Source organism: Canis lupus, chromosome X, assembly GCF_011100685.1.
Source record: "Canis lupus familiaris isolate Mischka breed German Shepherd chromosome X, alternate assembly UU_Cfam_GSD_1.0, whole genome shotgun sequence".
Lineage (NCBI taxonomy): Eukaryota > Metazoa > Chordata > Mammalia > Carnivora > Canidae > Canis > Canis lupus.
The window spans coordinates 41,926,182-41,952,518 of NC_049260.1; the positions used below are offsets into that span (position 1 = coordinate 41,926,182).

The 26,337-nt window shown below is 48.9% G+C and overlaps 1 protein-coding gene across 9 annotated transcripts; it reads left to right on the forward strand.

The window, feature by feature from the left end:
• The first annotated feature begins 3,849 nt into the window (after positions 1 to 3,849).
• Positions 3,850 to 13,284, forward strand: FTSJ1 (FtsJ RNA 2'-O-methyltransferase 1). Of its 9 annotated transcripts, none has more exons than XM_038587342.1 (13): positions 3,850 to 4,135; positions 5,703 to 5,872; positions 6,129 to 6,198; positions 6,298 to 6,394; positions 6,711 to 6,789; positions 8,850 to 8,902; positions 8,988 to 9,041; positions 9,129 to 9,231; positions 9,335 to 9,418; positions 10,015 to 10,118; positions 10,216 to 10,464; positions 10,636 to 10,677; positions 12,684 to 13,284. In XM_038587342.1, exons 2-12 carry the CDS (start codon positions 5,752 to 5,754, stop codon positions 10,666 to 10,668), a joined length of 1,047 nt encoding a protein of 348 aa, XP_038443270.1. In that variant the 5' UTR covers positions 3,850 to 4,135; positions 5,703 to 5,751; the 3' UTR covers positions 10,669 to 10,677; positions 12,684 to 13,284. The 9 variants fall into 9 exon arrangements, with proteins under 9 accessions (XP_038443270.1, XP_038443269.1, XP_038443268.1 ...); XM_038587341.1 differs by having other exon boundaries at positions 5,708 to 5,872; XM_038587340.1 differs by having other exon boundaries at positions 3,851 to 4,135; positions 5,728 to 5,872.
• The last annotated feature ends 13,053 nt before the right edge of the window (positions 13,285 to 26,337 follow it).

The window sequence follows — 26,337 nt, forward strand, 5'->3', positions numbered from 1 at the left end:
CACACACACACACACACACACACACTCCCCTCGTCTATCCCAGCCTATTCTAGTGTCTCTCTCCTCTCATATTCCTCCTCCCCCACCCCCAGAGCCATACACATCTGTGCTACAGGCTGGCCAGGGAAAGAGACACCTGTCGGCAGAGGCCTTGGCCTACATGGCCATGGTATGTGTGTTGGGAGGAGGCAGGGGAGAGGTGTCTAGGGACGTGTCTAGATTTCAAGAAAAGTCGAAGCATCTGGCCAAAGAACTAGTGTACCTTGGACAAAAAAACAGATGCCCCCACCCACCACATCCCAGCAGCAACTTCCTGCCCTGATCATCCCCCTGCCCTCCCAGGGCCTTCCCCAGCCCTCCAACATTGCCCAGTGCAGGGCCACCAGGCACACAGCAGGTGCTAGATAAATGCCGCTTATCAAGTGTCATATTATCATCATTTTTACTTTTATTTCTGCCAAGCGACTTCTTCTAGAAGAGGGATGGGCCTGCATCCAGCCCCGCGCCTCATAGCTTAGCTAAGTTTCAGGGCAAATGGCAAGTGTTCAACATATGCTGGTAGGAGGAAAAACAAAGGGAAAGTAAAATCTGGCTGCGGAGGGAGGGCAGCTTGCTTTAGAAGGAACAGATGTCTTTAAAGCTTGACCGAGGCCTTGAGTCTGTGCCAGGGATAAGAATGCTTTGTTAGTTCATTGAAGTAAGGTCATCTCTTGGGGTCATTTAAGGCTTTTGTTGGTTCAGTTAAAGCAGACCCTTTTGCGACATTTGGGATTCCGATAGAGTCTATTAAAAGTCGATTTGGGTTCCTGTCGGTTCTTATAAGCAGATCCCTGCTTTTCATTAAAACAGGTCACTACTCAGCAGCCTTCAGGGGAGGGAGCCACGGAGCAAAGCAGTTAACAGCATGAGCTTTCCCAGCTCTGCCACTTACTAGCTGTGTGGCCTGGAGTAAGTTCTGAAGCCTCGGGGTCTCAGCCGCACCCCACCCCCAGCATAATAGCATCGAAGTCTTAGGGCCCCTGGGAAGACTGAATGAATTAATACAGGTAAAGCACTTAGAACAATGCCTGACACACAGTAATTGCTCAATAACATATTTGTGAAAGGAATTAATGAATTCTTCTCTGCCTGTGAAAGCAACCCCCCACTGGGCTGCATTTAGGATTCTAATCTCTCCTTTCAGGCAGGCTCCCCACAGAGACACTCTTCCGTCCCTCAAAGCAGCCCCTGGGCAGCAAGGCTTTTAGAGTCAGTGTCTGGTCCCCTGCACCTGGACACCCCCCCACCCCACCCCCCGTCTTTCCCTCCTCCGGTAAGATGCCCTCCACGGTACAGAGCTGGCCTGGCAGCTCCCCGCTCCTTGACCTCTTCAGGAGGCTGAGGGGAGGACACTTTTACACTCAGTGGGGTGCCGGGTGGGAGCTGCAGGCCGACACCCTACTTCGGGAAAAGCCTGGGGAGTTCAGAGCCTGGATCCTGTCCCCCAATTCCCCCAGCCCTGCTGGAGGAAGCAAGTTGCTTTGCAAAAAATTAAACATCCTCTTTGTGAGAGGCAAGAAAACAGGACGTGGGAAGCATCCCACAGGGTGAACATGGGCCCCCAATGCTTGGCACCCCCTCCTCTCTGTGGAGCAGTGGCCAGGTGGCTTGAACCCTTGCTTTCTCACACTTGCTCACCTCCACAGGGGAGCCGTGTTCCCACCGCCCCCACAAGGCCCTGGAGCGCTGCTGACCAGCTCTTGCTTCCTCCCTGGCTCTTGGGAACTCCTCCGGGAAGGGCTTCTCGTCCTTGTCTCTGCTCATCTGTCTACACCTCCCAGGGTGCCCCCCACTCCACATGAATGCAGAACACACCACTGAGGAAAGAATAAAGGAACAAAGCAACAAAAGGGTGGGTTCAACAAACATCTATTGAACACCATCTGTGTGCCTGGCCCTGTTCTAGGGCTGGGAGGCAGCAGCAAACAAGATAGAACAAAATTCCTGCCTAGCGAAGCTCATATTTCTAGGGAATGATGAATCAATTGTTGACTTCTTTGAATACTCACCAAACTTGTTATCACTTCAGGGTCTTTGCACTTGCGGCTGGCTGCTGGTGCCTGGAATGCTCTTCCTCTAAATATTCCTCAGATGCATTTCCCTTTAGGTCTCAGCTCAAATGCCACCTCCTCAGAGAAGTCTTCCGTGACTATGCTGTCTAAAAGAGCAACTCAACCCCTCTGTTACTCTCCATCCCTTTCACCCTACTTTGTTATTCTTCATTCCTTTTTATCACCACCTGACATCACATTGTATATTTACCCCTATAAGATGTTTAATTTAGTACAATGACTAGAGTAAGTAAATGTATATGGATACCAATATATTTATATATATCAGCATATACATTTAAATATATGCATAAGATGATATGTGTATTTTATATATATACTATACAAAATACATAAATACATAAATTATACAGTTTCTTATATTTACATGTAATAGTATATTTATATTTATTTCTTACAAATATATAACCTATACACTAGTGAGTGAATATTATACATCACTATATTTCTTTACAATCACATACATATTAAGCAGCATATATGTTTATACACCTAATGTAGTATACAGCCTCCCTATATATCTATAAACTGGGGATGATTACAGTAACTACTTCATATAGTTGTCATTTGGATTAAAATGAGTTCCAGGAAAGAATCCAGCAGTGCACTGGAGCCAAGTTTGCAGACAGCTTTTTCAATTTTCAGGAATATCGCGACAGAGTTGTTAAGCAGTTATTATTTAAAATGAAATAATATAAACTTACAATTAAATAAATGAGATTATTTATTATTTAGAAAGTGATACTCAAAACTCGTCACTTCCTGACTATTTTACTACATTTCACTATTCTCTATGCTTCGGAGGTCTATTTGAACTGTATGGTAGAAATATTACACTAATGCATCTCTTCCGAATTTTGTTCCGTGACTACACGTCAGTAATTTAAAATCTGACAAGATAATAGTATGGAAAACTGGCAAATGTGAGAAATCGGGGCTTTCTCCCTCCCCGCCCCCAGCCCAAAGAGCTCTTTAGTCATTTACCAGCACACCACTGAGAGCACTTGGAATAGATGCTTGACATATGGTAAATGCTTTAATGCTTCCATTACTATATTTGCTTGTGCACCGGGTCGCGATGCAGTTTTTAGTGGGTTGAAGTTAAAAACGTTTGAGGAACACAGAATCACAAAAGGACACTGTGCTGAACTACGCCTATTTAAATCCTCCCGATAACTCTGTGAAGCTATATGACTCATTAGCCCTATTTCACAGAGGGAGAAACTGAAGTTCTGAAAGGTACAACTCAAGTGGGTTCGAATTTGGCCACAGACCGGCTTCCGCGCTCTAGCGCACTTAATTAACGCACTTTCCTTTTTTTTAAGATTTTTCTGTTTATTTATTCATGAGAGACACAGAGAGGGGGAGAGAGAGAGAGGCAGAGGAAGAAGCAGTCTCCATGCAGGTAGCCCGACGTGGGACTCGATCCCGGGTTTCCAGGGCCACGACCTGGGCCGAAGGCGGCGCTAAACCGCTGAGCCACCCAGGTGTCCCCAAAAGTACTTTCCTAACAGGTTCTAGGACTCTAGCTCTAATTTCACTTCGCAACACGGCTAAAACGAACGGATTCCGTCGTGCGCGTTGCATCTTGGGAAATGTAGTCCCCGGTGAACACGCTGGTCCGAAATAGGAGGGGCGGGGAGTGAAACGATCTTAGCCTTGGAACAAAGGAAGGGTCGGTTCTTGCGCCTCGCGGTATTTCAGCCGCACAGTGCGCGACTTCAGCCACTCGGCTCGGCCCCGTTGCATGCTGGGAACAGCAGTCCATGAGACCAACTACGTCGACACAAGATGACGGGGCTCACGTTGTACGTTCAGGTCGGGTTCGCGCCTAGCGGAGCCTTCGCGTTCCAAGATGACAGGCTCGCCACGCTGCGGGAGTCCGTAGGCATGCGCGACAGGCATTTGGACTAAGAACACAAACTGAAGCCTTAGGATTTCTGGCGAGTCCGCGCTCTCGCCGAGTCTCGGGCTATTCACGGACCAGTCTCCTCGTCCCCCTTCTCCCCACTCTGAAAGCTAAGGTAGGCCCTGGGGGAGCGGAGGACGTGGGTCCAGGCCGAGATGGCTGTGGCACGCCTGCGCTGTCCCGCTGGCGAGGGAAGGAGGGAAGTTCGCCTTCCGTGCTGCAGCCGCATAGTCTGGGTGGCTGGTGCCGATTGGGCTGCAGGCGCCAAGGTTTGTCTGTAGAAGATAACCGCTGTGCGGGGTGGACTGGGAGGCTGGAGGGCGCAGGGGTCCAGGTATTGGAGGAACTTCCTTGAATGGGGTCTGGTGGTCCCAATGGGGACGTGGGCTTTGAGGCAATGATGCGAGACCGAGAGCGTGGCCAGAGGACTGTTAGTGGGGCAGGTAGGTGAGTCGCAGGAAAGTACTGGGGGTCTGATGGGCATTGTTAGCGTGGAATCGATGGGGGCTAATAGGAGTGCTTTAGTCAACATGTTCATGGGGGCCAGGGGTGTGTTCATTGATGAAAGAAGGGGTGGTAGAGTGGGCAGGTAGAAAGAAGATAACAGGAGGTGGATGGGGGTATGATCCCTGAGGGACTGCTGAGGTATGTTAAACAAGTTAATAAATAAAGAGCGATGGGACAGTAGTAAGCCAAACAATAATGGTGAAGCTATGGAGGGAATAATAGAGGCCAGTGGGAGTCGTGATCAAGGAGCCAATGGGGGCAGTGATCACAGAAAAGTGAATGGGAGGGAGAAGGTGTGTTGTAGTCAAAAGGTTTGGGTGATGTAGCATGATAATTGAGGAATTGATGGGAACAGGGTGAACAAAGAGAGGGTAATAGTAAGCTGCTGGGGTGTGATCAAGTGATTATTGAGGGGGCAAGGTGGACATTGAGGGAGAATGGGGAACTGATGTTTGATCATAGGGGTTAACATGTGTGATAATTAAAGGATTACAAGGGCTAATGGTGAGATCTATGAAGGATCAGTTGGAGGGCTGATTAAGAGCATAATAGGAAGCTTAAATAGGCCAGGATTTTCTACATATTCATGGAGATTGATAAGGATGAAGTAATAAAGGAGTTACTGGGGGCCTAATCATTTATTAATGGGGAATGGGGTAGGGAGAGATTAAGGGAGTGAGGAGTACAATAAAGTAGTATTAGGATAATGGGAATAAAAGCAAGGGATTTATAGTGGGCTGATAGAGGTGTATGAATTTAGAGGCCATGAAGACAGCTGGGGAGATAGATGGTCAGTGAGATGTTAATGGGGATGAGGTGAGTGGAGATGCATTCAAAGTCAGTGTTACAGGGCTTGATGTGTGGAGTATGGGGGGCAGCAGTGGGAGGTCAACGGGGTCGGTAATGGGTCATCTATTAGTATTGGGTTTGGGGATCTGTGAGGTGAGTGGAGGAGTCTGTGGAGTGAGCAGGGTGGGTTCTGTGGGGGTGAGCAGTGAATCCTTAGAGTTCAGTGATGGAGTCCCTCGGGCCTTGTGAGGTCAGTGGGGTTAGGGACTGGGCTCTACTTTTCTCATCTTCTGAGTGAGCTGTCATGGGGTTCATGGGGGCGGTTGTGTGGTTCTTATTGTCCTGAAGACATAGATGGTAGCCCACTCACCCAGTTACTGATACAGTGCAGCATGAGCTTACTGTTGGCAGGTCCCTGGGCAAACAGCGTGTGAGATGGGACGGACATCGAAGGACAAGCGGGATGTCTACTACCGCCTGGCCAAGGAGAATGGCTGGCGTGCCCGCAGTGCCTTCAAGCTGCTACAACTTGACGAGGAATTCCATCTCTTCCAAGGTCCCCACCTGGTGGGCGAGTTACTGGGGAATGGGGTGGGCAAAGGAAATAGAAAAGTGGGCCATGCCTGCAGAGCTTCCTATGGTAGGTGGGCTGACTGGGAGGGTCTATGGGGCAGGGGCCAGGCAGGAAGAGGGGCAGGTACTTGAAAGGAGTTGGGCATGGATAGATGTGGGTGGAGAGGGGTGAACTTTGCAGGGCTCGGGGTTGGAGAGGTGGCTGCAACTGACCATTACACCTTCCTGTGTGTGCTCAGGCGTGACACGGGCAGTTGACCTGTGCGCAGCCCCAGGCAGCTGGAGCCAGGTGCTGAGTCAGAAAATTGGGTGAGTGTGGAGTCCCAGATGGGGCAGCCAGGAGGGTAGGCCAGGTCAGGGATGAGCCAAGAGTAAAAACTGGGCTGACATGGGTCATGTTGTCCACAGGGGCCAGGGTTCCGGCCATGTGGTGGCTGTGGACCTTCAGGCTATGGCTCCGTTACCAGGTGTGTTACAGATCCAAGGGGACATCACCCAGGTAAGAGTATTGCTGGGGGTATTGGAGTGTATCCTGGGCCAGAGCCCCTCTAACCTGGCAGCTACGCAAAGTGGAAGAGAAAGAGAGAGTAACCAAGAGAACCTGAGAGAGTGTAACAGTGGAGAAACAGAGCCAGCAGGTCATCATCGCAGAGACAGCTAAAAATGATGGGACTGGGTCCTCAGAGATGGAGCCCAGTCTTAGACCAGCAAAGCCTGAGGTTTGGCTGACCCAAGGTTGCTGGCTAGGACCATGGGCAGGTGGTGTTAGAGGGCTGCAGACAGGGGGGCCTGGGACCACTTTTCTTCCCTCTCTTCCATAGCTGTCCACTGCCAAGGAGATCATCCAGCACTTTGAGGGCTGCCCAGCGGACCTAGTGGTGTGTGACGGGGCTCCTGATGGTAAACAGCAGGGGTTGGGAGACCAGGCGGGGCCCTGTGTGTGTCCTTCTCTGTGGCTCCCACATCTGTTGGCTTCTTTCTTTCTCTCTCTTTTTTTAGAGAGGTGGGGGCAGAGGGAAAGGGAGAATCATAAGCAGGCTCCATGCCCAGTGTAGGACATGGGGCTCAGTCTCACAACCTTGAGATCATGACCTGAGCTGAAATTGAGAGTCGGACACTGAACCAACTGAGCCTCCCAAGCACCCTCTGTTGGCTTCTTTCACCACTTCAGCTACTCCCTGCCTTCCCTCTGCTTTCAGCTGTCCCCCCACATCTAGCAATTTCTCCCTACCCCTGCTTCCTCAATCTCTGCTTCTGTCTCCTCCATCTCTACACCCTATTGTTTTGGTTTTGGCTGCAATCCACCCTTCCCTTTGCCCATCTCTCATATGCAACTGTTTCTATTGTGCTGATCATTCCTGTTTTTCAGTCAGCTGTTCATTCAGTGCACATTTATTGAGCATTTATTATATGTCGGGCACTGTGCTACATGTGGGGAAGACATTTGTGTATAAAATTCTTTTTTTTAAAAGATTTTATTTATTTATTCATGAGAGACACAGAGAGAGAGGCAGAGACATAGGCAGAGGGAGAAGCAGGCTCCATGCAGGGAGCCCGATGTGGGACTTGATCCTGGGACTCCAGGATCACGCCCTGAGCCAAAGGCAGATGCTCAACCACTGAGCCACCCAGGCGTCCCTGTGAATAAAATTCTTATGTGACCTCATAGACCTAATATTCTAGTGGGAGCAGAGGGAAAAGAAACAAATGATGGAGTCACATAGTATGTGAAGAGATAATAGGTACCATGAGGAAAGTCAATGGAAAGGAGGGGACAGGGAGTACCTGTTGGAATTTTAAGTAAAGTGGACGGAAAGGCCCCCAGGACTTTAACACAAAGACCTAACAGAGGTGAGGGGAGTAGTCCAGGGGCATATATGGAGAAAGAACAGTCCAAGTAGAGGGACCAGCCAGTGCAAAGGCCCCAAGGTGGAGGATGTTTGGCATATGCGAGGGCCTGTGAGGATCATAGTGGTTAGGGACGCCTGGGTGGCTCAGCGGTTGAGCATCTGCTTTCGGCTCAGGGCATGATCCCAGAGTCCTGGGATAGAGTCCCACATCAGGCTCCCTGCATGGAGCCTGCTTCTCCTCTCTCTTCCTGTGTCTCTGCATCTCTCTCTGTCTCTCATTAATAAATAAATATTTTTTTAAAAAAAGGATCAGAATTGTTAGATTAGAGGGAGTGAGGGGGAAAGTGGTAGCAGGGGAGGTCAGAGAGACAGGGTGGGGGAAGGTCCTTGTGTGGGGTCCTCGTGGGCCCCAGTGAGCATTGTGGCTTTTTCCTTGAGATGAGAACTCAGAAAAAAAACATGAGACGGTTGTGAGCAGAGGAGGGCCATGCCTGGCTCAGCTTATGACCGGACCCCTCTGGCTGCTCTGAGCAGTGTGAGGGGGCAAGGGTGGGAGTAGGAGGCGACTGCAGTAGCCCAGGTGGACAGTGTAGCCCAGAGTGGTGGTGGCAGAGATGAGAGGATCAATCCAGCAGATCTTCTGCAAGTACAGCCAACAGGACTTGCTAACGCTTCAACATGGATGTGAGGAGAGAACAGAGTATGTCAAGGTTACTGAGGTTTTTGGCCTAGAACAGCTGGAAAGATCAGATGGAATGGGAAAAGTGGGGTAAGGAGAGAGGTTTGAGCAGAAAGGTCAGGAGTCTGGTCTTGGACATGCTGAGTCTGAGATGTCCAGTCTGATCTGTGAGTCAGGTGCTCAGAGGAGCAGTCTGGGTTGGAGGTAAGAAATAATAATAATGATACTTGTATATAAGGTGGTTTGGAAAATTAGAATGAGTTCCTAAGGGTTCAGAGCCCAGAACACGCATCCAGTTGGCAGGTGGTAATTTGCGTGCAGAACCTCAGTAGGAGGAGAGCCTGGGAAATGGTTGTAGCATCCTGACCTGTCTGGGATGAGGAGATAGCCAGAACCGGCTGGCCCTCCTAACACTGTTCTTCTTGCTGCAGTAACTGGCCTCCATGATGTTGATGAATATATGCAGGCCCAGCTCCTCCTAGCCGTGAGTAACCTTGGCCACCCCTGCCTCAGTTTGGACCCCTCATGCCTGTCTCCACCTCAGCCTTAGCCATTTGTCCTGCCCACAGGCTCTGAATATTGCTACACATGTCTTGAAGCCAGGGGGATGCTTTGTAGCCAAGGTGAGCATTGGAGGACCTGGTGAGGGCAAAATAAGGGTCCTCCAGGGCCGCCCTTGTGCCTTCATCCCCTGTCTCCTCGCCCTACAGATCTTCCGAGGCCGGGATGTGACCCTGATCTACAGCCAGCTGCGAGTCTTCTTCTCTAATGTGCTCTGTGCTAAGCCCAGGAGCAGCCGCAACTCCAGCATAGGTCAGTGGGGTGCAACGGACAGGCAGGCAGACACGAATCTTGGGGATGCATCTTGTGTGGGGTGGAGGTAGCAGTCACCCCTCGCTCTACCTTCCACCCACAGAGGCCTTCGCTGTCTGTCAGGGTTATGACCCCCCTGAAGGCTTCCTTCCAGACCTGACCAAACCCCTGCTGGACCATTCGTACGGTGAGAGCCAGAGTTCTGGGCCCCCTCCCTGGGGAGACTCTACCCCCTTATGGAATGTATGTCTTAGGAGGGCCCTCAGCCCCACCCCTGTATGGATGTTTTGTCCCAGGAGGATCTTCATCCCAGTCTTCTCATGGTTACTCTTGGGTCCCAAGTCCTGCCCCAGTGGAGATTACGCCCACCTAAGTTTCTAGCCTAAGAAGACTGGGTCACGCACCCAGGTGGATACTCCACCCCTGCATGGGAATTTGGCCTCGAGAGAGTCTTTAGCCTGGTCCCTAGAGGGAAAAGGCACAGAGCCTGCTCTTAAGGTGAACACACTTGAGTGAGACAGGGTTCAGGCAGCTTATGGTAGAATGGCAGGTGAACATAAGGCGCAGTGTGAGAAGAGCAGGAGAGGGGGATGCTCTAGAACAGGTGATCTTGGAGGGGCTCCCTGAGGAGGTGATCTGAACAAAATGAAGGATTTCTGGTGGAGGAGTGTGAGAGTAGCTGGTAGGTACATAGGAAGGATTCTGTACCCTTGCTGTAGAAGGAGTCCCAACTGGTCCCAGGCATCCCAGTCCTGTCCTGTCTTATTTCTCCCTGCTTGTCAGATCCAGATTTCAACCAATTAGATGGTCCCACTCGCATCATTGTGCCATTTGTGACCTGTGGAGACCTGAGCTCCTATGATTCAGACCGCAGTTACCCACTGGACGTGAGTGCCCAACCAATAGTAGGCAGGGGATGGCGGGGTAGAGGGGCTCTCCTGGGTTCTCATATCCTCACCATCTTCCCCCAATGTGTCCCTGCAGCTAGAGGACGGCTCAGAATATAAGTACACTCCACCCACGCAGCCCCCCATCTCGCCACCGTACCAGGAGGCCTGCACGTTGAAGAAGAAGGGGCGGCTGGCCAAGGAGCTCCGCCCCCAGGACTGCCCCATCAGCACAGTGGACACGCTGTCCCAGCCCCTGGCGGCCCCACAGCGCCACACCCTGCTGGCCCCTGAGGTCCGGAAACCTGTGGCCCAGGGCCCTCTGTGCCCTTTCTCTGAGCCCACAGTGAGCCCCTCTTAGTGTACCTCTCTCTGTCCCCAAATGGCGTGGTTCTGGGGCAGGGTAGAATGCTCATCCCTGCCTCCCAGCAACTATAAAAAGTTGATGGGTAAAACCAAGTGTAATGAATGGAAAAGCTTGGCAAGTACCTGAGTCATTTTTCTTTTTCTTGGGTAGGTGGAAGACAGTGAAATGAATTGTTCGCCTTAATACACTCAGGTAAATTTGCCTTTTTAGCTAATAGTTTGAGTGAAGAGCACCTTTAAGAAAAAAACTCAGGAAAATTTCACCTTTGAAATGTTTATATCAACTGATAAGATTTCAGTCAGCCCACCTTTACTAAGTACCTGATGTCACATGCCAAGAACTGCTTTCAGTGTTTTAGGTATGGAGGCATTCAGCAAACTGTTTCTTTTTTTTTTTAATTAATTAATTTATTTATTTATGATAGTCACACACACAGAGAGAGAGAGAGAGAGAGGCAGAGACATAGGCAGAGGGAGAAGCAGGCTCCATGCACCGGGAGCCCGATGTGGGATTCGATCCCGGGTCTCCAGGATTGCGCCCTGCACCAAAGGCAGGCGCCAAACCGCTGCGCCACCCAGGGATCCCAGCAAACTGTTTCTTAACCACACGCTGTGTGCCAGGCATTGTTCTAGTTTGGGAGATAAAGCAGGGAACAGAACAGGCAAATATTCTGGTGCTGGTGGAGCTTCCAGATTGGGAAAGGGGTAATAAAAACAGCTTATGAATGCAGGAGTTTCTACACACGGCATACACATAGATACATTATATATGCATACTTGTACACATACACATTTCTAGCTTTCATTTCAGTATATATAGCTTAAATTATACTGTAGATATAAAGGTATATTTATATATATATCATATATATATGTAAAGGTAATAAGGGATATAAAAATTTTTTTAAAGATTTTATTTATTTATTCATGAGAGACACACAGAGAGGCAGGCTCCATGCGGGGAGCCTGATGTGGGACTTGATCCCGGGTCTCCAGGATCACACCCTGAGCTGAAGGCAGATGCTTAATTGCTGAGCCACCCAGGCATCCCAAGAATTATTTTTAATAAAGTAAGGTAAACAGAATCAGGAATTTCAGGGGTGGCAGTTTTTCAGTTTTTAAATGGGTTATCATGGAAGGGCTTACTGAGGTAATGTTTGAGCCAAGACCTAAAGGAGGTGAGGGAGGGAATGCATGTGTTCATCTAGGGGAAGAATGTTCCACGGAGAGAGAGTAGCAAATGCAAAGATCCTGAGGTAGAACTATGGCTGGTGTGTAAGGGAGTAGCGAGGGGCCAGTTCTGCTCCTAAGAAATAAGTACCAGAATTCTTCACTGGCACTATTTGTACCCTCAGGCTAGATATAGCCCAAACATCTATTAACTGCAGAGTGGATCATTAAATCATGGTATATTCACAGTGGGGAATTACACAGCAATGAGAATGAACATACTACAATTATGAAAACACCTTGTCAGTCCTTAAACTGAACCTATATAAAACATGTAAGTGTGTATTTTTCTGTATGTTACAGTTCACAATAGAAGTGGTAGGGGGGAAGGTCAAAAAAATGTTAGTACTGGGGCACCTGGGTGGCTCTGTCAGTTGGGCATCTGCCTTGGGCTCAGGATGATCCCGGGGTCCTAGAATCAAGCCCCACAATCAGGCTTCCTGCTCAAGGCGGAGGCTGCTTCTCACTTTGCCTCTCCCTCTGCTTGTGCTCTCTCTCTGCCTGTCAAATAAATAAATAAAATTTTTTTAAGTTTTTAAAAATTTTTTATTTATTCATGAGAGACACAGAAAGAGAGGCAGAGACGCAGGCAGAGAGAGAAGAAGCAGGTTCCATGAAAGAAGCCTGATATGGGACTCAATCCTGGGACTCCAGGATCACGCCCTGGGCCGAAGGCAGACACTCAACTGCTGAGCCACCCAGGGGTCCCAAGTACTGACATTTCTTTAAAGATTTTATTTATTGGGATGCCTGTCTTCAGCTTAGGGCATGATCCCAGGTCTGGGAATTGAATCCTACATCAGGTTCCCTGTGGGGAACCTGCTCCCTCTGCCATTGTCTCTGCCTGTGTGTGTGTGTGTGTTTCTCATGAATAAATAAATAAAATCTTTAAAAAGAAATGTTAGTAGTTGAGTGAAAAATAATTATGGGAGAATGTATGTTTAAAATTTTCTCTGTCCCTGATTTTAGGTAGCTGGCAGTCTACTACAACCCAGAAGCTGTTTGGCGACAGGAAAACGAAAGAACTTACATTGATGAACTCATTTTCAAATATCTCATCAACGGGTCCTGAACATTCAAGCCCTGAATGGTAACCCACAACAACTAGCAGGAGCCCAGCAAGGAAAGCAACAGCACAGTATGCCTGTCTACACCACAGAGGGGATTTTTGAGCGAGGCCTTGCCTCCTTTCTAAATCTTTCCAGAGGTGTCCTGATTATTTCTAGAGTTTACCCCCAAAGTAGGGGTTCTTCACCGTATAGAAATCAGGGGTATCTGTGAACCTGATGGAGGAAAATCTTACATCTTTATTTTCACTAATATAACTGAAATTTCACTAATATAACTAAAATTTAGCTTTACTCCCCAATAGGAATACTGGCAACAAATCACAATAGTAAAAGCAGTGCCTGTTACCTTTTACCTTCCCACCAATACAAATTAGTTACTTTTTATGTTCCATTACAGTTTTTGCAGGCATCTTAAGATGCTGTTCACGTTTGGCACTACTTTGACTTATAGAAGATCTTATAATTTGATGTACTAATAAAAAAGTCCATATATTACTGTATGCCAGTGTTGTTTCATTTTAATATATATAGTAATATTTGTTCTCATTAACATAAGACATAAATTTAAAGTATACAACCTAATTCAATGTATACTTATTGCAGAATGATTACAGTAAGTTAATATGCATCACCTCACAGAAATTTTTTCCTGTGATAGGAACTTTTAAGATCTCTCTCTCTTCTCTCTTTTTTTAAGATTTTATTTTATTTATTCATGGGAGACACAGAGAGAGAGGCAGAGACATAGTCAGAGGGAGAAGCAGGCCCCCTTGTAGGGAACCTGATGCGGGACTTGATCCGGGGACTCCAGGATCATGCTCTGAGCTGAAGGCAGACACTCAAATGCTGAGCCACCCAAGTGTCCCAAGATCTCTCTCTTTTCTAAATATTTTATTTAGCCATTTGAGAGAGAAAGAGTGCAGGGGTGAGGAGGGGGAGAGAGATAAGAGCAGGCTCCCTGCTGAGCAGGGAGCCCGACACAGTGCTCGATCCCGACACAGTGCTCGATCCCGGGACCACGCCAAGACCACAACCCAAGCCAAAGACAAGCCCATCTGACTGAGATACTCAGGCATCCCCAAGATCTACTCTCTTAGAACCTTTCAAATATATGATCTGGATAATCATAGTCACTATCCAGTACCTTACAGCCCTAAACTTATAACTTGAAGTTTGTACCTTTTGACCACCTTCACCCATTTGACCCCTGCCTCTGGCAACCATCGATTTATTGTCTGTTTCTAGGAGTTTGGGCTTTTTTAGATTACACATACAAGATCTTCACTTCATAGTATTTGTCTTTCTCTAACTTATTGCACTTAGCACAATGGACTTGAGGTCCATCTGTCTCACAAATGGCAGGATTTCCTTTCCATGGCCAAGTAATCTTCTATTGTATATATAAATACATATACCACACTTTATCCATTCATCTGTCGACAGACAAGTAGTTTTTTCTCATATCTCTGCAACAAGAACCCCTATAAGCGATGTCAGAAAGTCTGCCTTGACTGCAGTGCTGAATTTCTACAAGTTAGCCAACAGGAGCTGCCAAGCTCACCAGCTACACAGGCAGAACTAGTTTCTGTAGCTTACACCTGTGTCTAGAAACACATTCTCTTTTTTTTTTTTTTTTTTTTGGTTAGAAACACATTCTCTGTGTACACCTCAATTTGGTGACCTCAGGACCACCCACATCCCAGTTGGTGACCCTAGATGTCTCTGTCCTTGACGGTGTGAACCTGGGCATGTCCATACTGAGTCTATAACGCTGGATGTTGGGGATGGGGCACACTACACAATGTCAAACCAGGAGTCTTCTCACCCAAGCAGTGTGATTCTGGAAATGTATAACAGAAGTATCTGCGCAAAAGCCTACATGGCCATGGCATATCTGTACCTATTACCATGTAAATTCAAAGTGTCCACACTAGAGGCTGAGGCCCCAGGAGTAGCCAACTAAATCTCCAGGAGTATAAACACACCAGCCCTTGAGACCCAGCAAATACCCACATATCAGGTTTTGTGTCCATAATCGCATCCAACCCCATCTGTATGATATCTGGCATATACACACAAGTCCCTGTGATGGGAATAATTTCCAATCCCCAGACTGTGTGACCCAGCAGTGTCCCAAGCCCTGAATGTGTGGCCCAGGAAGGGCCAGCCTAACTCAGTTTCAGTCTCCCAACTTTGGGAGCACCCTGTCTGGCTCTGAGTTTGGATACCATACCCTTGCAACTCCACATCCCTCCATGTGACCCCTGAATTTTCCACACCCAAGTCAATTTGTCTACAGAGGCATGTGTATCCCATACCATGTGTCCCCAGTTGAGCATTTACCATAGTCTGAGTGACCCCTTGTGTGTCCTTAGGAGCACACCCCTCATCTGTGTTACCACAGAATTGTTCACACCCTAGTCCATCACCATAGGCCCAGTCGTTGTCCCCTGGGAGTGATCCTTCTTCAGACTTTGAAATGCCAGAAGTGTCCACACCAAGTCTGTGTAATCCCAGGAGGGCCCACAGCCAGCCTGTTTCTCCAGAAGTCTCCACACAATAGCTTGTCTGTGTAAACCCAGGATGATCAACTTTCTACGTGACCATGGGAGAAGCCACAACCCCGTCTTTGTGTCCTCAGGGTGGCATACCCTTAGCCACCCTGATTCCTGGGGTTTTTACACCTTAGGCTATGTGATCAAATAAGTCTCCATGCCCCAAGCTCTGACCACCAGGGAGTCACTCCCTAGTCGCAACTCTAAAGGGCTTTCCACACCTCAATCTCTGTGGCCCCAAGTCCATTCACTACATTGCCTGCGTGGCCATGGGAGTTTCCACTTCCCAGTCTGGGTGACCCTAAGAGCAGCCAAACTCTTGTCTGTATGATCCCAAGAGTGTCTATATCCCAAAGACTGTGAGCAGGGGAGTGTCTACACTTCAGTACAAACACTTTCTCTTCCTTCTCTTCCTTGTCTCTGGGACCACAGATGAGTCCTGGCTGTGTCCACATCCCAGTGTCTGACTACAGAAACGTCCAGAGCCCAGCCCATGAGGATGTGTCCCACGATCAATGTGAGTCCAGAAGTGGCATCAGCCCAGTCATTGTGACCACAGGAGTTTCCATATCACAGTCGGGGGCACCATGAGCTCATGTGTGGCAAACTGTGGTCACAGAGGTGTCCATACTCCAGTCTACGGGACTCCACACATGTCCACGGCTCAGTCTGTGATGTTCTGGGAGTGGTTTACACCAGTCCAGCCACTTCAGGAGTGTCCATTCCCCAGTCTCCATAACCTGTGAGTGTCCACACCTCCATCTTTGTGACAGAAGCAATGTCCAATTCCAACTCCGTTGTCCAAACCCCACCGTGTTGTCTATACCCCAGCCTGTATGGCCTCTCAAGGGTGTAGTCCCATCAGTAAGACCACAGTAGTAGGAAACTCCTGTGCCTGGGAGGCCTGGTAGGTCCATACTCCAGTCTGGGTAACCCAGGGAGGACATTCCCACATCTGTGTGACCAAATAAGTCTCCACACCCCCGTATCTGTGACTCCAGGGTAGACAGTTTCCCATTCCATGTGAAAAGAAGAGTACCCACGCCAAATTCTGTGTGACCACAAGGGTGCCCATTCCCCATCTGTGTGTCTCGAGAGGCATCTTTGTTCCAGTTGGTGCGATTCCAGCAGAGTCGACACCACAAGCCATGTGTGATCACAAGGGTGTCCGTGGCCAAGCCTATGATAACCCAGGAATATCTGTGCCACAGCCACATGACCACAGTAGCATCTACCTCCCAGTTTATGCACCTTCAGTGATGTCCTTGTCCTACTATGTGATCCTAGGCATGTCCAGACCCCAGAATTTGTGACTGAGAGTGTCCCAAAATTGAGCCTATGTAAAACCAGAAGATACCAGATCATAGTCCGTGTGGCCCAAGGTGTTCATGCCCCAAACAAGATGATCCAAGAGGTGTCCAAACTCCGGTCTGTGTGACCCCAATGTTGTCTACATGCCAGTCTGTGTGACACCAAAAGTCCCCACATACCAATCCATAAGGCTCTAAGAAAACACATCTGTGATACTTCAAGAGTGGCCACACCTCATTCCATGTGACCTCAACCATGTCCACATCCCAGTCTGTGTGACCCCTAAAGCCTCTACATCCTACATCCTCTACCCCAGAAGTGTTCCAAAGCAATCTATGTGATCCTGGGCAGTCCATCCCTCAATCAATATGTTCCCTGGATTGCTTATACCGAAATCTAGTGACTTCATGAGTGTCTACACCCTCAACTGTTTGATCCCAGGAGGGGCCACACCTCAGACTGTATGACCCTGGGAGGATCCATACACAAATCAGTGTGACCCCAGAAGGAGTTATGTCTGGAGGAAGAATGATCCAGACAAAGGGAAAAGCCAGTGCAAAGCCCCTGAGGTGGAACAGTGAGGAGACCAGTGTGGTGGGAGCAGAGTGAGCGAGGGGCCAGTGGCAGGTGGTGAAGCCAGAGAGGTGACAAGGGCCTGGTTCTGTAGGGCCTTGCAGGCCACAGAAAGGACTTTGGCTTTTTCTCTGTGAGATGGAACCACACCAGAGGTCTGAACAGAGGAGGACTGAGGGCCGACTTGGGTTGTAACAGAACCCTCTGGCTGCTGCCTTAAGGACAGACCGAAGCACCTGAATCAGATCAGAGAGGCTGATCAGTGCGGGACAGTGGCCCCAGGGCCCAACACTGTAACCACTTGACAGGTTTCCCTAGGAGGCCGTGCATTCTCTCAGGGGTATATGGTAGGGTTCCAGCCTCCTCCTGTCCTCCAGAAATGCAGCACATGTTAGGAGGAAGCCAGGCGATTGAGCGAAGATGCCCTCAGTGTGGGACCTTTGGCCAACTCTAACTTTCCCCGGGTCCTGGTTCCCCACCTTTGGCAGATGAGTATAATCCCTCCCTGCCACTCTCTCCAGTGTCTCTCCAAGTGCACCAGCCTCCTTGATGTTCCTCAAATACACCAAGCATTATTTCACTCCAGGGCCTTTGCACCCTGGACACCCTTCCACCTGGACACCCTTCCCAAGATAGATACGTAGTTCAAGGGTTACATGGCTGCCCTCTTCATTTTCTTCTTTTCTCTGCCTAAAGGTCATCTCAGGAAGCCTTCCCTAACTATCCAAAACAGCACCCCCTCCCTCTCTACACCTGCATCCCGCCTTGTTTTCTTCATAGCCCTTAACATTTCCTAATAATACATATCTACTTGTTGGGCGCAGAGTGGGGCCACTGGGAAGACAGAGTACACAAGGCACATGCAGGTGGAATTTGAAGAGATCTTAAAAAAAAGATTTTTTTTTATTTATTCATGAGAGACACAGAGAGAGGGGCAGAGACATAGGCAGAGGAGAAGCAGGTTTCCTGCAGGGAGCCTGATGGGGGACTTGATCCCAGGACCCCGGGATCAGGACCTGAGCCAAAGGCAGATTCTCAACCACTGAACCACCCAGGTGCCCGACATAGTAGGTTCTTAGTAAATATTTATTGAAAGGATAAATGAGGGATCCCTGGGTGGCGCAGCGGTTTGGCGCCTGCCTTTGGCCCAGGGCGCGATCCTGGAGACCCGGGATCGAATCCCACGTCGGGCTCCCGGTGCATGGAGCCTGCTTCTCCCTCTGCCTGTGTCTCTGCCTCTCTCTCTCTCTCTCTGTGTGTGACTATCATAAATAAATAAATAATTAAAAAAAAAGAAAGGATAAATGACACAAAATAATAGATATAAAAGTATAATGCAAAAGTGAAAGGATGGGGTACCTGGGTGGCTCAGTCAGTTAAGCATCTGACTCTTGAAATAAGCATCATGGTCTCAGGGTTGTGAGATCGAGCCCCATGTCAGACTCCACGGGAGTCTGCTTCTTTCCCTCTGCCCCTTCCCCTGTGCTTACTCTCTCTTCTTTTCTCTTTCTCTCTCTCTCTCTCTCAAATAAATATTTTTAAAAAGTGAAAGGATAAATCATAGACATAGAGAAAATATTTTCAAAATGCATTATTTGACAAAGCACCAGTATCCAGAATAAATAATTCCCACAATTTTATAAATGGGTTGCAGCCACAGTGGAAAACTGTATGGAGTTTCCTCAAAAAATTAAAAATAGAAATGCCATACATTCTAGTAATTCCACTACCAGCTATTTACCCAAAGAAAATGAAAACATAAATTCAAAAAAATATATATGCACCCCTATGTTTACCACAGCATTATTTACAATAGCCAAGAGAGGGAAGCAGCTCAAATGTCCATCTATAGATAAATGGATAAAGAAGATGTGGTATATATACACAATGGAATATTATGCAGCCATGTTAAAGAATGAGATCTTGGGACACCTGGGTGGTTCAGTGGTTGAGTGTCTGCTTTGGCACCTGCCTTCGGCCCAGGACGCAGTCCTGGAGTCCCGGGTCGAGTCCCACATCGGGCTCCCTGCGTGGAGCCTGCTTCTCCCTCATCCTGTGTCTCTGCTTCTCTCTCTCTCTCTGTGGGTCTCTCATGAATAAATAAATAAATAAAATCTTAAAAAAAAGAATGAGGTCTTGCCAAAACGGATGGGTATTAAGCTAAGTGAAATAAGTCAGAGAAAGAAAAATATCACATACTTTCACTTATATGTGGAATCTTAAAACAAAATAAAACAAATGAACGAACAAACGAAAGGCAGAAGCAGATAACAAACCGGTTGGTTGCCAGAGGGGTAGAGGTGGGAGGATGGACAAAATGGGTGAAGGGTAACGGGAGGTATAGTCTTCTAGTTATGAAATGAAAAAGTTATGGGGATGAGAGGCACAGCATAGGGAATACAGTCAATGGTATTACAATAATGTTGTATGATGACAGATGGCACCTACACTGGTGGCAAGCACAGCACAACACTATCACTATGTTGTACCCCTGAAATTAATGTCTCATTGTGTGTCAACTATACCTCAATATAAAAAATCAATAATAAAAAAAAAAAGAATTCCCACAATTCAATAAGAAAACCAACAACCCGGGGAAGCCCGGGTGGCTCAGCGATTTAGTGCCACCTTCCACCCAGGGCACGATCCTGGAGACCCGGGATCGAGTCCCACGTCGGGCTCCCTGCATGGAGCCTGCTTCTCCCTCTGCCTGTGTCTCTGCCTCTCTCTCTCTCTCTGTCTCTCATGAATAAATAAAACCTTAAAAATACAAAAACCAACAATCCAATTAAAAATTTTTTAATTATCAAAAGATTTGATCAGACACTGCACCAAAGAGAAAATATGGATGGCATTAACATGTGAAAAGACATCCTACATCATTAGCCATTAGGAAAATGCAAAGTAAAACCACAGTGAGAGGGATGCCTGGGTGGCTCAGTGGTTGAGCGTCTGCCTTCAGCTCAGGGCGTGATCCTGGGATCCTGGGGTCTTGGAATCGAGTTCCACACCAGGCTCCCCCTGGGAGCCTGCTTCTCCCTCCGCCTAGGTCTCTGCCTCTGTCTCTGTGCTTCTCATGAATAAATAAATATGTACTCAGCCATAAAGAACAAACTACTGAAGCATACAACACAGAGGCATCTCAGATGCACTATGCTAAGTGAGGGAGGCCTGAATAATGTTAAATACTATATGATTCCACTTGCATGGTATGCTGGCGAAGGTAGGACTACAGGGATAGGAAACAGATCAGGGGTCGCCAGGGTTTCAGGGTGGAAGGAGGGGCTGACCTCAAAGTGATCCCTTGAGGAACTACTCTGAAGTGAGAGAATGGCTCTGTGTCCTACTTGTGGTGCCAGTCAACTGATGACTTCTGTTTGTCAAGCCTCAGAGACCTGTATGCTACAGAGGGGAAATTTTACTGTATGTAAAATATACCTCAATAAACATAAGTTCTTACGTGCAATATTTTGCAAGCAATAATTCTGTGTCTATAAAAAGGGCACTTGTGATGAGCCCTGGGTGTTGTACATAGGTGCAGAATCTGTATATTGTACACCTGAAACTGATATAATGCTGTATGTTAACTAACTGGAATCAAAATAAAAACTTTGGGAGGGGGGCGCCTGAGTGGCTCAGTCAGTTAAGCGTGGGACTCTTGATTTCTGCTCGGGTCATGATCTCAGGGTCCTGAGATCAAACCCTGCATCTGGCTCCCTGCTTCCTGCTCGGCAAGAAGTCGGCTTCTCCCTCTCCCTCTGTGGCTCCCACTACTTGTGCTGTCTCCCTCCCTCTCTTGCTCTGTCAAATAAATAACATCTTTCTTTTTTAAGATTTTATTTATTTATTCATGAGAGACACACAGAGAGAGGGGCAGAGAAACAGGCAGAGGGAGAGGCAGGCTCCTCTTGAATATAGGGAGCCCGATGTGGGACTCGATCTCGGGCCTCCAGGATCACGCTCTGGGCTGAAGGCGGTGCTAAACTGCTGAGCCACCCAGGCTGCCCAATAAATAACATCTTTAAGGAAGATGAAGCCAGGAAGAGAAGCTTCACCAGAAACCAACCCCTGTGGCTCCTTGATCTTGGACTTCCAGCCTCCAGATTGTGAGGTTATAAGTGTCTATTGTTTAAGCCCCCCAGTCCGGGACATTTTGTTATAGCAGCCCAAGCAAACCAATGCATGGTTTGTCAGCTTCAGATCTGACTTCAGGAGGCTCATCTTGGCCACGTGTGAGGGCAGCAGGGTGCAAGTGAAAGAAGAAAATTTTGGCGCATCCTCCTAGTCCAGGTGAAGGGGGCACTGCAGCTCAGAGAAGGGACCCACAGCCCAGGGAAACCCGAGGATGAAATCCGCAGCACTCCCTGGGGGCAGCTTCCCGGAGCTGTGTCCACACAACATCCTGTCCCACACTGCAATATGAGTAAGAATGGTTTGGGAGAGTTCAGAACTGCCCCCAAGCCCCACCCAAGCCTGGTTCATGCCAGACTGTTCTCCCATGAACACGTATGCAGTTTTCAAGCCGTCAAGATGCCTTGCTTCAGGAGAGTAGCTGTAATGTATCTCAGGCCCAGTGGCAGCCCAAAGGGAAGGAACAAATGTCTGAGTCTCTCTAGATGACAGGGGCTGGGGAAAGCTGGAGTGAATCATGGGTCACAGGCCACATGTCTTGTGAAACTTCTGCCAGATGCAGGATCTGGGAGTAATTACCAGCCAGGCAGGGTTGGTGAATGAGAGGCTCAAAGGGTAATTGGGTGTATGTGTGCCTGCATGGGCGTGTGTGTGCATGCGTGTGCATATCAGCATGTGTGAAATTATGTGCCTCTGTGCATGCTGTGCTTCTGCCTGTGTGTGCATATTTACAATGCATTCCTACGTGCATGCATATGTGGTACGTGTATGCATTCAGGCTTTGCTAGTTTGGATGCAGGTGTGTATGTGTGATACACAAGTGTAAGAGTGCATTCTCCCAGAGATGCTTGGGGGCAGATGAGCCCAGCAGATACAAAGGGACCCGTACCCTGGCAAGGGTGTTTGTGAAAAGTAATCGTGCATATGTATGAAGGTATGCTTGTGCATGAGATTCCAGTTCAAACCCCTATGGCCACAGATGCAATCCTGAGTGTTTGTGTCTGGGTGTGTACACATGTACCCCAGGGTGCACGTGCATTGCTGTGTCTAAGTGCACAGGGGCAAGGGAGCCCGTTGGCCCAGGCTTATGTGTTGAGGATCTGAGCACATATACCCCTGAGTGCCCAAGCATGTGCAAGTGTGAGTGAACAGGTGCACACATGGTGATGGGAGTGGGTCTTGGCATACATATACCCCTGGGAGCCTGTGCATGGGCATGTGTGTGGTATAGCTGCATGTATTTTTGTTGGCCCAGGTCTAGATCAACAAGTGCAAGTGTGTCCATGGGCTCAGGCACAGGCATCTATGTACATGTACTCTGGGTGCCCATAAACATGTATGTGCATGGGTGCACATGTGTCCATGGGTCTGGGCCTGGGGGTGTGTGCATATGGACCCTGTATAAATGTGCATGTGTGGATGGATGGGTGCAGGTGTGCCCAGGAACCCAGGCAGTAGTATCTGTGCATGTGTAACTCTGGGGGCCCATGCCTGGGTGTGTGCAAGGTTTCAGGTGTGGCCAGAGGTTTGAGTCAGGACATGTGTGTATGTGTATCCCTAGGAGCCCATGCCTGGGTATGCTCACATGTTCAGATGTGCCTATGGCTTGGAGCATGGTGTCTATGTGTGAATCTCCTTGGGGGCCCATGTATGCCATTTGTGCTTGCATATATTATGGCCACGTGGGCTGGATGGGTATGCAGCTTCACTTCCACTTACACCTGGCAGGGGAGGGTAAGGGAAACCAAGGAATGTGCTTTCTGTAGGAATCCAGGTTTTGACAGTCAGGGGAGTGAAATTGAGGGCCATTTTGCTTTTCTTAAACCTTGTCACTTGGGACAAAGCTAGAGCTTGGAAAACACCCCTTCCTTCATTCAGCCCCAGGCTCCAAGTCAGGCACCATGCTGGGCTCTGTGGCAACCCAGAGACAATGTGGCCAGACTCCAGGAAAGATGAGCAATGCTTATAAGCCCCGTGTATGAAGCAGAAGCACCAAGAAGCCACTCAGGGCAGGGAGAAGAGACTCAGGTAAGGATTCCTAGAGGGTGGGGAAGGAAGGTACAGGAAAGGGGGGCCCAGGCAATGGGGGAGGGCCTGGACGTGCAGGGATGGGAGTAGAGAGATGTCAAGGTCAGGAAAACTCAGAAGGCTAAGAAAGATCTGGGCGTAGAATGGCAATATTTGGGGATGGCTGGGTGGCTCAGTTGGTTAAGTGTCTGCCTTTGGCTCAGGTCATGATTGCAGGGTCCTGGAATCAAGTCCCATATCAGGCTCCCCACAGGGAGCCTGCTTCTCCCTCTGCTTCTGCCCCCCACCTGCACTCTTGCATGCATTCATGCGTGTGTGCATGAGTGTGTGCGTGCACATGCACATGTGCACTCTTTCTCTCTCAAGTAAATAAATATTTCTTTAAAAAATAGAATGGCAGTATTTGCTTGGTCAGGAAGCTGCTTCTGGCTCTCTGGTCACTTGGAAACCAAGTGCCCAGGCCTAGGAGGCACCCAGGGATGAAGGAAGATTGGTGGGTTGGGGAGCTATCTATCTGTCTCTGGAACAGGCAGCTTACTCTTAGGAAGCAAGTTAGGGTTCCATGGACCCCTGGGGCCTAGAGTAAGCCAGCTCCCCTTTCTGAGCCTCAGTATCTTTCACTGTCAAATAGCTTGCCCGTCTGCAGCCCAGGCCCAGGGAAGAATTTAGCCTCAAAGAGTAGCCCATGGGTAGAGAGCAGGCAGGTGCTCCCCAGGATTGGGGTACCTGCCTGCTCCTCTGCCATCTCTGAGTCCTTACACTCTGCCCTCAGGGTCAAGGCTTGGAGATTGGCTGCGGAAGCAGCAGGGAGACCAGGCCTGACAGTGCGGCATCTCTGGGCTAGGAAGGAGTATGCATCTACACCACCCTCCCACTCAAACATGTCAGGGGAGGCATTGGGACCCCAACACTCTTAGCTGTGGTTGGATGAGGGACCGCTGCTCCTGAATTCCAACTCTAGTCCAGATGTAGAGCAGGGTCTCCCCTTCTAATCTCAGCCCCTCCCCACCCAACCCTGCCAGCTTCCCCTACAAAAAACCCCTCAGGTGTGGTGTCAGGACCTTCTTGTGCCCCCATCTCAACCCCAAGCCACTGGCTTTCTTCTAGACCCTCCAGAGGGTCACCGCTACTGACTGTGGAATGTCAGGCAGTGGCAGGGCCACTGTGCAAAGTTATGCAGGCTGTTTGCTAGCAAAAGACACCTGGCCAAGGAGGAAAGTGAGGACAGAAATGCAGCCTGGGCTCCTCTTGCATCCCTGGGTCCTGGCTTGGGGCTGTGTCCACCCAGAGGAAGGAGTGTCCTTCCCTGAAGTTCACAAAGTCACTCTGCGAGCTAGTGGCGCCCCTCAGTGTCCAGGTCTTTAAAGGCAAAGTCGGGAGATGAGTCTGAATGTGGACACCTCTCCCAGAGCTGGAAATGCCTTAACGCCTGGGGATGCCTCTGAGCTGGAAAACATCTCAGCTGTTGCTTGGTCCAGCCCCTTACATTGTCAGGAAAAACCTCGAAAGGCTTTTCAATGGACAGAACTATTCCGGAGTGTCCTTTCAATAGACCGCTGGTGTCATCTAGCAGACCTTTAGAGCTTATCTGATCTACAGAGGGCAGCAACCTTGTCTCTGGCTGGGCCATTTCGAAATTCTAGAAAGACAGGAGTTAACACGTGCAGGACTGATGATTTCTGTTCGCAAACGTGCACATGGATTTTGTCCTGTCGAATTACGACTGACTGCCTCCCTGATGAAAAGATGAGTCCAAATATAATGATAGATTCTAGTACATCTACTGGCAAATGCTACCTACTAGGATTTGGGAAACCACTACCCCGTTTCCCACCACCCCACCCTGAACACATCAGGGGAGGCATAGGGACGGCAAATTCGTTTCAGTATCCCTGGTAGCCGATATATGTCTATTCTGCAGATTCTCTTTTGAGTGGATTGTAACTTCTCACCAGTTCTCTCCTTCATAAAAGACCTAACTAAAATCTTTGACACATGTTCACTTTATATTTGTATGTGTCATGATCTTACCATTTGGGAAATTACCCTTTAATTGCATCTACCAGCTCATAGCACAGATGAGGTCACCCAGGGGGAAGGGGAGGAACTTGCCTGAAGTGACCCTCAGGGGCTGGGGCTGGAGACAGAGCTGAATCCGGGCCATTCTCAGCTCTGCCCTGCTCCCTGAGTGCGGGTGGAGGAGCATGCTTTACACAGGGTATGGAATGGGGACTGTGACATCTCCGACTGTGGGGATGTAGAATGACCCTCTAGGGTGAGGTCTCCCCCTGTTGGCTCCCATCCTCTATGTCGGGCCGATGCAGATCTAAGACAGCTCCCTGACCCCAGGCCATCCTGGCCAGCGGCAGTTGGGGTGGGTTCATTCAGGACACACAGGTGCTGAAATGCCCCCTTGCCATTCTGGGCTGTTGTGCTGGTGACACCTGGGGGAAATGCTTTATGCTTGGGTGGGTTATATTAACTGCTGGGCTTCAGCTTCCTTATCAATAAAATGCAGGTAATTATGGTTCCTGCCTTACAGCCCTGTGGAGATGAAGTGAGATAGCAGATGCGAAGCTCTCCAGATAGTCCTGTGCAGAGTCAGCGCTCAATTAATACCAGCTGTCAGGCATTAGGTCTGTTTGCCTTGCACAACTTCCAGTGGTAGACATTTTGTAAAAGATGCCTGGGGGCAGCCCGGGTGGCTCAGCAGTTTAGCACCCCCTTCGGCCCAAGGCCTGATCCTGGAGACCTAGGATCAAGTCCCCCATCAGGCTCCCTGCATGGAGCCTGCTTCTCCCTCTGCCTGTGTCTCTGCCTCTCTCTCTCTCTCTCTCTCTCTCTCTCTCTGCATGTGTGTGTCAAAAATAAAAAAATCTTAAAAAAAAAAAAAAGATCCCTGAAACGCCTTCCAGACTCTGGCCTAGCAGGACTTAGTTCCCCCATCCTTAGCTA

Excerpts from the sequence above, each read along its gene's own strand:
- FTSJ1 (XM_038587342.1), top strand. The coding sequence starts at position 5,752 with ATGGGACGGACATCGAAGGACAAGCGGGATGTCTACTACCGCCTGGCC. Across the intron at positions 5,873-6,128 it reads GGAATTCCATCTCTTCCAAG|GCGTGACACGGGCAGTTGAC; the intron begins GTCCCCACCTGG and ends GTGTGTGCTCAG. Across the intron at positions 10,465-10,635 it reads GCCCTTTCTCTGAGCCCACA|GTGGAAGACAGTGAAATGAA; the intron begins GTGAGCCCCTCT and ends TTTCTTGGGTAG.